Source organism: Rattus rattus, chromosome 3, assembly GCF_011064425.1.
Source record: "Rattus rattus isolate New Zealand chromosome 3, Rrattus_CSIRO_v1, whole genome shotgun sequence".
NCBI lineage: Eukaryota > Metazoa > Chordata > Mammalia > Rodentia > Muridae > Rattus > Rattus rattus.
The window spans coordinates 105088187-105101008 of NC_046156.1; the positions used below are offsets into that span (position 1 = coordinate 105088187).

At 36.2% G+C, this 12822-nt stretch overlaps 1 protein-coding gene across 1 annotated transcript in view; it reads right to left on the reverse strand.

Moving 5' to 3' along the window:
* Positions 1-1638: 1638 nt before the first annotated feature.
* The window catches only part of LOC116895871 (rho GTPase-activating protein 20-like), a 31747-nt gene continuing 20563 nt past the window's right edge, over positions 1639-12822 (reverse strand). The window contains 1 exon segment of the mRNA XM_032896970.1: positions 1639-1749. Within this exon segment, the coding sequence (XP_032752861.1) occupies positions 1639-1749 (111 nt within the window).

Here is a 12822-nt window from a genome sequence, read left to right on the forward strand (position 1 = left end):
CGCATCATTTATCTCAATCACAACATAAGATCCACCGATGAAAGGCACTTGTTTATTTTGTTCAAAGATGTATTTCAAAGGTCTAAAACAATTCCTGGTAGACAGTCAGTGAACCTGTTTAAAAGAGTCAGTCATTTGGATTTACTTCTGCTGATACCCAGGCATACCCAAGTGCCCCAGTTAATTCTAAAAAGAAGAGCATATGCCAGGCAAGAAGCTTAACCAGCACTATTCGCTTCAAAGCATATATTGATTTGGACCGGAAGTAAAACAATGATGATTTGTAAAATATGCAAATGTGTTGAGGATTTTCAGTTGGGAAAACTTAGCAAGTGTGTGATAAAAATGGAGACAGAATTCTGTAAAACAAATTTTTAAAAATGAAGCTAATTATCTTTCCTTTCACCAGTCTTTTCAACATTAGAAAAAGCAAAATGTTGCAGTGGGGTGGCTAATTGGTTTAATATCCAGGCAAAAAGAAAGGCTCGTGCCAACAGTCCCTTGTATGGTTAAACCAGCAACCAGAAAACTGGTAGGGATGCATTAGGGGCAGCCAGGTCCTGCCCAAGTACAGCCCTGTGGACCAAATTGTTATATTGTAGGTGAGACCACATCTGGCTTATATAATTGAGTACAATACAGTGTGTTGTAAATAATTTAACAACAGTGGGAGGTTACTGAAAACACAATGACCTTAGACTAATTCATGCACAGTTAATGGGGTATGTGGCAATGCTAACGTGTGTATCACATCTTCCCTACAGGTCTAGTTCAGAACACATGGCATGCGCACTTGCATTGCATACTCCACAGCCTGGATGTAACATTAGTGAATACCGGGAACACCAGCTCAGATCTGAGCCACTTGTGTGTTATGAGCAGTTTGACTGTGGAAATAGTGTTTGCTACTTTTATAGAAATTGATAGTTATGAAAAATGAGAACTTCTAATGTTTCCTTCTTGACTTTTGCATACAAGAATCAAATTAGTATATCTATGATTTGCATGATGTTAGAATGTATGATTTAAACCTTTATGTTCCAGTTACTGATTTGAATTTCATGGGGAATTGCTAAGTGAGCTGTGGTTGGAAGAGGATAGGATGTCAAGAACATTCTGGAATGGCCCTACACATCCTTTTGCTATTCTGTACCAATCACGTATGTTAATGGTTATTCTCAACACTGACAATTATGGAAACAAATATTCAACACTGAATATTGTTAGAGAATACATTTTGCACCATCAATTATTCAGCCAAGATTTAATTCTTCAGACAAAACAAACAAGCATTTCAAATGTATTGATATTTATGTTTGTCAACTTTAATAATTATGCTTACAATGTATGTATGTGTATATATGTGTGTGTATATGTGTGTGTATATATATATATATATATATATATATATATAGAGAGAGAGAGAGAGAGAGAGAGAGAGTCATTTAAAAATTCTTTGCCATCTCTAACCAATGACCGCTTGACTTACATAACTATTTTAATAGTTATATTCCTGGGGTTCTAGAACAATTTCTCAGGCAGAAAAGATCCCACCTGCAGAAGTTTAGGAAGTCCTGTGACTCGATTACCAGTACAGTAAGCAATTTTGCCTTTCACTTAGAGTGAAATATCAGTGATTCATGGAGTTTTTAGCAGGGTAGATGATTTTGCTCTTTTAAGGTGGCTGGCGATAGTTATATCAAGAACTTGCAATGCCAGGGGGTTAGAAGCAGGGACGCTAGAGGGCACCTGTGAGGAGGAACAATGTGATATCAGGTCAAAAACTGACTATACAGAACTGAGAGACTGCTTGGCAGTGGGCTTGCAGGAGAATATGAGGTCACTTTAAGATGTTCTAGTGTGGCAACCATGATGGTATAGGCACACACTGAATAGGCACTGTTCTTTTTTTTTTTTTTAAATAATAGGTGTAGCTTATGTTATGCTGGAGCTGTCTAAACATACACATACAAGCCTCAGTACATTATTGTTTTAAAAATATAGGTGTCTTGGTCAATGTTCTATTGCTATTCAGAGACACTAAAACTATGGAAAATCTAACAAAAAAGAAAAGTATTTTATTGGAGGCTAGCTTACAGTTTCAGAGGTTTAGCCCATTATCCTCACCGTGGGGGGAAACGTACGGTGGCGTGCGGGCAGACATCTCAGCTGAGAGAGTTCTATATCTGGAACCAAAGAAAAGTAGTGTGTGTGCATGTCAAGCGTCTGTCAGAGAGAGAGGGGGGGGAGAGAGAGAGAGAGAGAGAGAGAGAGAGAGAGAGAGAGAGAGAACATGATATTGAGCCTGGCTTCAGCATCTGAAACGCAAAGCCAATCCCCAGAGACATACTTCCTCTAAAGAAACCACAACTTCTAATCCCTCTCACATAGTGCCACGCCCTAATAATGCCCAAGCATTCCAATATATGAGTCTATGGAGGTCAATTTTATTCAAACCACCATAGGATCTCATTAGACAATATGAAATACTTATATTCCACAGAATGGCAGGCAGTTTAACTGTTTCAGGATGACAGTTAAATGCTTTCTCTTATATCTTATCCTTTAGTAAGGGTTTTTATAAAAATGCAATAAATTAGAAAATAATAGTTTAAAATATTAAAGCCACATTTGATATAATTACTACAGCCTATGAATATTATAAAGAAGTGCCATCTTTTTCAGCATGATACTCTTCAATTATAATTGTGATATTAGCCTTCTGGTAAAAAGTTGGGTGTCTTAGAAATTAGTACAAGTGAATCAGACACAGAGGAGATGCCTTTGTTAGCCCAGAAAATATATGCAGTGTTTCTATGCCTGAGCACCCCTTTATTCTCTTCATGATTTATCATGAAAATGTGGGTTGACAGTTTTATGTATGGAATGCAAATCTGGCTCACTTTATCAATCTCATGCATATTAAAATGTGTGCATGGTAATTCATGTTGCTTGTGGAATGGCCTTTAGACATTGTTTCAGTGCTCTGCAATTTAATGGTTGGGACAGATACATTTCACAACTTGTTTTTATTAAACTAGGAAACTGTGAAAGTTTATTTAATAGGTGATTGTCATTCTATGATATTCTGATACATGACTAAAACCAGGTAAGATGTACTCTGTGTGTCTGTGTACATGCATGATCATGCATAATATCTTTATAGATGTAATTTTTTTCTTGGAAATTCAATACCATTATTGAAGCCAGAGAATCACTGAGAAGAATAATTGCTACCAAATGAAGGCATACATTTTCACAGAGTTTCAGAAATTATCTGAATTATGGTAATTATGATCACCAAGTGAATCTTAGTTTCCTAATATAATTATGTGAGAAAATAAAACTTCCTAAGCTCTAATTATTCTTCCTACACAAGTCAACTACCATTATCAGCTAGAAATTTTTAAAGAGAGGAAACATTTCTATCTCATACGCACAGATATATCAGACTTCTGTATCGTAGAAAATAAAAGTATCCTTGAATCCACTATCCAGGCTTTATAATTCTTGAGCTTCAGGTTCTTCAAATATATATATATTTACACATAGAATAATGTCTGTCTATAGTTTCACAATGTTATTCTCTTGAATATCTGAAGAAGGGAGGAAATGTGGTAACTCTTGACTACAATGTGGAGTTGTTTCTACCTAATCTTTGTTACCCATCATCACCCACTCAAACCCTGTACGCAAGTCAATAATCAGCACTCCTCTCTGGCTTTTGCATCAGCTTCTGCATCCAGGTTCCTGCCCTGGTTGAGTTCCTAGCCTGGCTTCCTTTGGTGAAGAACATCATAGAAGTGTAAGCTACATAAACTCTGTCCTGGCAATTAGGTTTGGTCATCATGTTTCATCAGAGTGATAGTAACACAAACTAATAACGTCCAGCTGAAAATAATGAAGGAGGAATACCTCTGAGAAATGATGCATAGGACATGTGATTCCTAAAATACAAAAAAAAAATTTACACCAGCTGTGGCTAAAAATGCTGTATGAAATGAGGGGAGATATGTTCAATGTGAAGCTGAAGTTTGTAATGGAGGTCTCTTTACACATTAGCAATGAGTGGTGTTACAATGGTTTACCAGCTTTGACCTGTGGAGAGGAAGCATCACTTCTTGACCTCAAGCTAATGGGAGTAGTTTGCAAATGAATTAAGTCTCTATTCAAGCCTAAAGTCAAAGTCTAAGGTAATACTTGGTACCTTTCAGAACAGGAACAGATGAGCTGTTTTGCAAGAGATTGCTTTATTTCTACTTGATTTTAGGCATGGAAACTGATTTTCATTGCTAGATTCATTAGCAAGTAGAGCAACAGGCAAGATATAAAGAACATCACAAGAGCCAGGAGTGGGGTATCTCCCTTGGGGAGATACTGGGCATCTAGAATGTCCCTTAAGATTAGGGCAAGGTGGTGACATGCATATACAACCATGGAGGATCCACATGTCTAACTTCTTGAGCTCCTTGACTCTGAGAAAGGATCAAAAAAGAGAGATAGAATTTTTCATATTCTTAAATATCACAGGAAGGTGCCTTCCCAGGCATTAGAGGCCTTTCCCATGGTACCTTTATTCCCCTCTCCTTAGTTCTAAATAAGGACACTCCATCCAAACCACAATGTGAGCAAATAATGAAGAAAGTGAGAATAGGCTTTCTGTACCTCTAGAGACTATGCCTACATATGGCTAGGTCCACACCCATACATAGGTAGGTCTCCTTCCTGTCTCTTTCTCTGGAAGCTTTTTCAGATATGTCATATTTTCTTCTCAACCTCTTTATTTTCTTTATCTTCAATTTAAGCTTACAATAAATTTTTATCAATAAAGTTTTGAACACAGATTCATAATTTCAGAAAAAAAATGATATAACGGTGATAAGTCCCCTCCCTAATCAGATATATATGGTTAAAGAAGCCAAAATGCTGGAAGGTAGTATTATCTAAAGGAACCTGAAATCTACAAGATCTTCCTGGGAACTAAGTTAGAAGAGACAAACAGTCCACATGAGGCACCAAAAGAGGAAATAGTGATGAACAATTAGATTCCCCTGACTGCACTCTACCACATCCAATTATTCAATAGACATTTTATAAATTTCATTAAGATCTTAATTGGAATATAATTGATTCTATTGGGAACATCGTTGATTAAATTAGTTTTTTTATTTTTCTAAAATTAGAGATCAGTTTGTTTAATAAGAACAATTTAGCAAATTAATCTCAGTAATGCCATCATGAATGCTTTTGAATGGCTTTGCAATGGACATTCCCTCTAGTGCATCAATCATTAATGAATTATACCATTTGTTTGAAATATATCCACAGTACACTTCAATTAGGGTCATAATTTGAACTTTTGCAAAATACACTTTAATATTGTTTTGAGCTATTTATTGTAATTTCTTTAACTAACACAATGTGAAAGAGGAAATTCAAATATATTTATAGGATATTTAAACTCTAAGAAGGAAAGTAAACATGACAATCTCTTTATATCTATGAGAAAATTTCTAGATGATAGTTGGTAAAATCATAATTTAAATTTGAATCTGCTCCAATATCTATATATTTGCTACAAAGTAATTTTTCACAACTCTTAATTACACTCCAACCTGTCTTCAGACTCAGGAATGAATGTCTTATGCAAGCTGAATCTTGGAAGCTGGTCCAAGGCCAGGGAGGGTGTATGAGGAGGACCTGTGGTCAGTCCCCAGCACTCATGCACATGCCAGTGTCATACATGGTATGCACCTGAAACCCAGAGCAGGCACATGGCAGAGACAGGCAGATACAGGGGTGCTGTCCACCAGCCAATTTAACTAAGACAGTAAGTTCCCTGCCTCCTGCAATAACTTGGCTCAAAAAGAAAAAATAAAAGATAGAGCAATGTTAGTAGATAAGCAGTATCAACTACTGGACTCCACACACACATGCACAGAAAGTGTCCCCAACACACACACAGAGAGAGAGAGAGAGAGAGAGAGAGAGAGAGAGAGAGAGAGAGAGAGAGAGAGAGAGAGAGAGAGAGAGAGAAACACATTCCAGGAACTTTGTCAGCAAAGCAGAGGAAGCTGACTGGTAATGTGTTCATTCTTCTGACAATGTAAATGTGAAGAACCAGAGAGCTTGCTGGGAACCCTTTCACAACCCCTCCAGACTTGGCTGGCTTTCTAGCCTTCCAGCACTCACCTAAGCTGGAACTCTTCAGAACAGTTTTCACAATCATACTTTATCATCTGAGCCAGGAGGTTCTTGTTCAATTTTATGTTGCTTTCCGTTTCCTTTTAAAAAATAAAAATAGAATGCTGATTGAGCAGGCTTTCTTACCTGCTTCAGCAATCTGACTTGCCCGTGCTTAGCTCGAAAGCAGTATTTTGAATGTCTGATATAAAAGTTTTCTTTTTTCATCCACCTAAATTGCGATGCTTTTGCAGTTTGGTTTTTCAATTTTTTTTCTGTTCAAAAACTGCTTCTGTGAGAAAATAAAGCATTATTTCTCCATGTCCCTGAAATCTATTACCAAGTGTCTACTTGTGTTTGGATAAATAGCACTTTTGGCATTCTTCTCTCTCAATAACTTGCAAAAGAAAATCTTTATTGAGGTCACCATAGTTTCAAATTGTTTATATTTCAACTTATTGTCTTGGGAGCAATCCCAGCAATGCAGTTCTTTCCTGTATGCTCAAAACGGTAGAGGACCCACTGCAGTGGGCAATTGTGTGGCTCTTATTCTGTCCCTCACCTGAGTTCCTTTTATTCCGACAAGTTATAAAGTTACCTAGGTATGCATATTGTCTCCAACTCTGTGACAATTAAGAGATTATCTTCTTCTCTCTTCTTGACTCCATGTTTATTTTTGGTACTATCCATGTCTTGTTATCGAGAATGCCCTGTAACTCATTTCTTCTCAGCCTTGTGTCCTGTACACCTTGGATAGAGATGTCTATCGACAGTCCAGGCATACTTGGTCACACCTTGCTAATAATTTCATGATTCTTGAAAAATCTTTTTTCATGGCTGCCAGTGGTTTTGTGTTTTGGGGTTTGTTTTATGGCTGTCAACAGATTTGTTTCTGAAGTCTGTGTGCGTTTTATCTTCCACTCGTTACTTGGTACCACTGAAGTGAACAATAAACAATTTGCTTAGTCTCCTACTACATTCTTTTTGTGCTTTTTTTGTTTGTTTTAAATTAGATATATTTCTTTACTTACATTTCAAATGTTATTCCCTTTCCCGGTTTCCTGTCCATAAACCCCCATCTCTTACCCATCCCCCATACGGCTGTTCCCCCCATCCGCCCTCTTTACCACTCCCCAACATTCCCCTGCACTGAGGGTCCAATCTTGGCAGGACCAAGTGCTTCCCCTTCCATTGGTGCCCCAACAAGGCTATTCTCTGCTACATATGCAGTTGGAGCCCTGGGTCAGTTCATGTATAGTCTTTCAGAAGCAGTTTAGTCCGTGGAAGCTCTGGTTGGTTGGCATTGCTGTTCTTCTGGGGTTGAAAGCTCCTTCAACTCTTTCAATACTTCCTCTAATTCCCCCCAAGGGGATCCTGTTCTTAGACAGTGGTTTGTTGCTAGCACTGACCTCTGTATTGGACATGCTCTGGATGTGTCTCTCAGGAGAGATCTATACCCGGTCACTTTCAGCATGCCTTTTTTAGCTTCATCACTCTTATCTAGTTTTGGGGATATATATATATATATATATATATATATATATATATATATATATATATATATATATACACCAAATATGTATCCACCATATGGGCCACATATATATATGTGGGCCACATGTGGAGCAGACTCTGAATGGCCATTCCTTCAGTTGCTGCTCTAAACTTTGCTTCCATATCCCCTACTATGGATATTTTCCCCCTTTTAAAAAGGAGTGGGAGGATCCACATTTTGGACATCTTTCTTCTTGAGCTTCCTGTGGTCTGTGGATTGCATCTTGGGTAATTTGAGCTTTTGGGCTAATATCCACCTATTGATGAGCACATACCAAGTGTGCTTTTCTGTGATTGGCTTACTTCACTCAGTATGATATTTTCTAGTTCATTCCATTTGCCTATGAATTTCATGAAGTCATTGTTTTTGATAGCTGAATAGTACTCCATTGTGTAGATGTACCACATGTTTTGAATCCATTCCTCTGTTGAAGGGCATCTGGGTTCTTTCCAGCTTCTGGCTATTATAAATAAGGTTGCTATGAACATAGTAGAGCATGTGTCTTTTGTATGTTGGAGGCTCTCTTGGGTATATGTCCAGGATTGGTATAACTGGGTCCTCGAGTAGTGGAATGTCCTGTTTCATTTTGCAGGTAATCAGAGCTATGAGCTTTCCTCTTAGCACCCCTTTCATTGTGTCCCATACGTTAGGGCATGTTGTTTCTTCATTTTCATTAAATTCTAAGAAGTCTTTAATTTCTTTATTTCTTCTTTTATCAAGTTGTCATTGAGTAAAGCATTGTTCAACTTCCATGAGCATGTGGGCTTTCTGTCATTGTTGTTATTGAAGACCAGTCTTAGTCCGTGGTGAACTAATAGGATACATGGGATTAATTCTATTTTCCTGCATCTGTTGAGGCCTGTTTTGTGACCGATTATATGGTCAATTTTGTAGAAGTATCACTAGATGCTGAGAAGAAGGTATATCCTTTTGTTTTAGGATGGACTGTTCTATAAATATCTGTTAAACTCATTTGGCTCATAACTACTGTTAGTTTATCTATGTCTCTGTTTAATTTCTGTTTCCATATCTGTCCATTGAAGAGAGTGGGGTGTTGAAATCTCCTACTATTATTGTGTGAGGAGCAATGTGTGCTTTGAGCTTTAGTAAGGTTTCTTTTATGAATGTAGGTGCCCTTGCATTTGAAGCATAGATATTTAGGACTGAGAGTTCATCTTGGTGGATTTTTCCTTTGATGAATATGAAGTGTCCTTCCTTATCTTTTTAAATGACTTTTGGTTGAAAGTCAATTTTATTCAATATTAGAATGGCAACGCAACTTGTTTCTTCAGGTCATTTGCTTGGAAAGTTGTTTTCCAGACAGTTACTTTGAGGCAATGTCTGTCTTTGTCTCTGAGGTGTGTTTCCTGCATGCAGCAAAATGCTCGGTCCTCTTTACGTATCCAGTCCGTTAGTCTATGTCTTTTTATTGGGGAATTGAGTCCGTTGACGTTGAGAGATGCTAAGGAATAATGATTGTTACTTCCTGTTACTTTCGTTGCTGGAGGTGGAATTATGTTTGTGTGTCTCTCTTTTGGTTTCACTGCAAGGAGATGATATTCCTGCTTTCTGTAAGGTGTAGTTTCTCTACATTTTGTTATTACCTCTGAGGAAACTGCTATATTGTAATTTCCCCATATGTATATGTGAATTCTACCTTTCAGAGTTTTCTCAAGCCAATATAGGTTTTATTAGCTCAACTAAGAAATTAAAACAACAACAACAACAACAACAACAACCATCATTATGGAGCATCATTCTTCACTTGCATTTCCAGCAGCAGAGTTCAGGCATCCTCAGGAATATTTTGTTACACTTTCACATTCACTCCTTGGGTTCCTATCAGTGTTCAGATGCAAACATTATTTTTGAAATAAATATTTTAAATACTTATTTAGTTTTTTCACAAAGGGATATTTTATGCATGAATACCTTTCAATACATGTTGGAGAAATATATACAAAATCTTTAATTGTAATGCAACTAAATCATGAAATTTCTTGTTATATGTAGTGTTACCCCTCCTTTCTGCTGTTGGAATTCTAATTTCTTATTAATTTTTAAACCTCTCAATTTTTCAGTATAGTGTTTGTCTACTAAACCCTTTTTTGTGCATGTCTCCTTTGTTTGAATTACTAGCTATATTCTGTTTGCCTCACCAATAATATGTTAGATTATTAGGACAAATCTTGTATTCATTGTATATGTCAGTCATTAAAGCATTTCAATCTTTAAAATTAAATATTACAACTGATTAAAGAATATATTTCTTCACAGATACTCTCCAATTCTACTAGCTTTAGAGATCAACCTAAGATCTAAATTCCTCATAATATAATGAAAAGGATGTTGCACATCTTTATACTCTTTAAAATTATACAATATTATTTAGTTTGTGTGTGTGTGTGTGTGCGTGTGTGTGTGCGCGTGTGTGTGTGCGCGCGCGCACGCATGCGCACGTACATGTATGTCATGGACAAAGGGACACTGAGGCAAGGCAAGCACAAGGCCCTGGGTTCGGTCCTCAGCTCCAAAAAAAAAAAAAAAAAAGATACATTAGTAAAACTTCTATTTCATTTAGAAAATTTTTAAGTATAAATAACAGACAACCCATGAGTGACTCAGGAGTCCTATGCTGGGTGGTCTACAGAGTTCAGGGTCAAGCATCATTTTGGGCACTTACTTAGTTCCTTCTTCCAAGGCGACGAGATGGTTCTTGTTCTGAGTGGCTGGATGGATCTAGTTTGTACTAATTATTCAGACACAATTGTCAACTTTTAGAGAATTTGTTAACCTGTATCTAACAATGTTTGAAAATAATATATACGAGATTAAAATTAAATTTGTGAAAAATAAGAGTTGGTTCTCTCTTTCTAACATGTGTTTTCTGGAGACAGACATCTGGCTTGGCACCAAGTCCCTTTATCCCTGAGCCATTTCATCTGCCTGGTCCTTTATTTAAAGATTAAGTTAACATTTCCTTCACACTTTCCCATATTCATGCATTTAACATTTGGAAAGCATCACCTCTGTAGAAAAGCTTTTAAGTATATAATAATAATAATAGTAATAGTAATAGTAATAATAATAATAATAAAATACATGTAAAGATATGACTGTACTTACCATGTTTACATGTAATTAGCAGGGAAATACATAAAATCTTAAAGTGCTATGTGATCTACATCTATACATATGCATATCCATTATAATGACAGTATGCAGTTAATAGAATGAGAGAAAAACCTTCTAAATCCTTGAATAGTTACAAATAGGGACATAAAAGATTGCATATTATTGAGAGAGAGAGAGAGAGAGAGAGAGAGAGAGAGAGAGAGAGAGAACAAAGCTTCTATATCATTTTGTGATATAGAAGTAGATATTCAGTTAATACAGCTATATATTGACTTTATATGAAGTAAATAATTTTAGCTCTTTCCTATTCTGGTTTTTCATTATTTAATATGAACTTTCTTCTTTGTCATGGTTATTATTTGCAAAAATCTAATGAAAATGTTTAGAATTTGCTTTCAGGAAATTGAAATTATTAAAACTCAACATAGGAACACTACAGCAATGATGTCGTTTAATGTTTTCCTTTCGTGTGTTTCTCTGTTTATGTGTATATGTATATGTAGAATTGCATAGTCACACATATATATGTTAGTTCTTATTAAGGTATATGAAAATAGAAGACATCAAACTTCTTTTTTAAATATTGGATCTCTCATTGACTCAAAGGTCACTCCTAGGGTGCATAGATTAGCTGGGAATTGAAGGAATTTCCTGTCTGAAACTTCCCAGTGCTGGAATCAAAAGGCTTTCATCATTCCTAGCTTCTTAGCTTCTTAGTTCTGCACACTGAACTCAAGTCCTTATTCTTGAATATAAGCACTTTCTTGGCTGATCTATCTGCAGCCTGTATACAGTTTATTAATCTTATAGATGTTGCTCTTGAAGTTGTATGGTACTTTAGTGCCTTTCCTTAATAAACGCCCATCATGGAATACATTCACGAGTGTTCAATATCTGTATGTTGCCTTTATCTGCACTGTCACTTAGGTATCACCCACTGGTTTGTTTCAGATCAGGCAGGGTGGCTCCTATAAAGCGAAGTCAGGAGCAGAAGAGTGACATGTTAATTATCCTCAACACAGGACATTCTAAGCATGTCTTCTGTTAAAATAATGAGTTATTTTTCTGTAAGAAACTGAAAGATGAAATACAAAGTTTTTCCATGTTTCCAAAGAAATTTTGCTAAATAAAAACATGTGATACTTTCTAAGGAATACAGATCACCCTGAAATCACTTGCCATCAGCCATTTAAACAGAAGAAATAAGTATAAATACTTTCAAAAGCAAAGGAGAAAAAAACATAATGAATATATAAAGGAGTATCCAAATGGACACATTAGCATGGCTCCAAAAGCCTTCTCTGTCCTATACAGTTTGAAAACAAATAAGTTGCCACCAAGTGACAAATGTTTAAATGTGATTTGTACACTGTCACAATATTTAAGAATGTATAACTTTTCAGCATGTTGTAAATTCAAAATGGTATTTTTAAATTTATGGTTTATTTGAGCAAATCTCTATTGAAATTTCTATAATTTCACGGTGAAAAGTTTTACATGTGTATACAGATGAGCAGACTTCTTTCCAAAAGGTTGTAATTGTTGTGTATTATTTGAATTGCTAGTGAATTTTTTTTTGTTTACGGATAATTATGAATAAAATCACACTTAAGATTTTGAGTTCTTGGTGCTAAAAGTGTAAAAGCATTTGCTGCTCTTATGGAAAATTGGGATGCACTGCTCTACATCTACGACAGGAGGTTTACAAGCAACTTTAACTGCAGCTCCTCATCTGGAGATCCGTGTCTGGCTTCTACACTCACCATACACAAACGTCACATGCAGAGATATTCACACATGCACCAAAATAGAAATAAAAACGTTTAGCCTGCCTCCAATTTACTGGGCAAATCCAATGACATAAAGCTTTAATTTGAAATTTGTGTATAAAAGTTGAAACTATGTAGCTCATATATTTTATCATGAAATAGAAAGTTATTTCATTTATA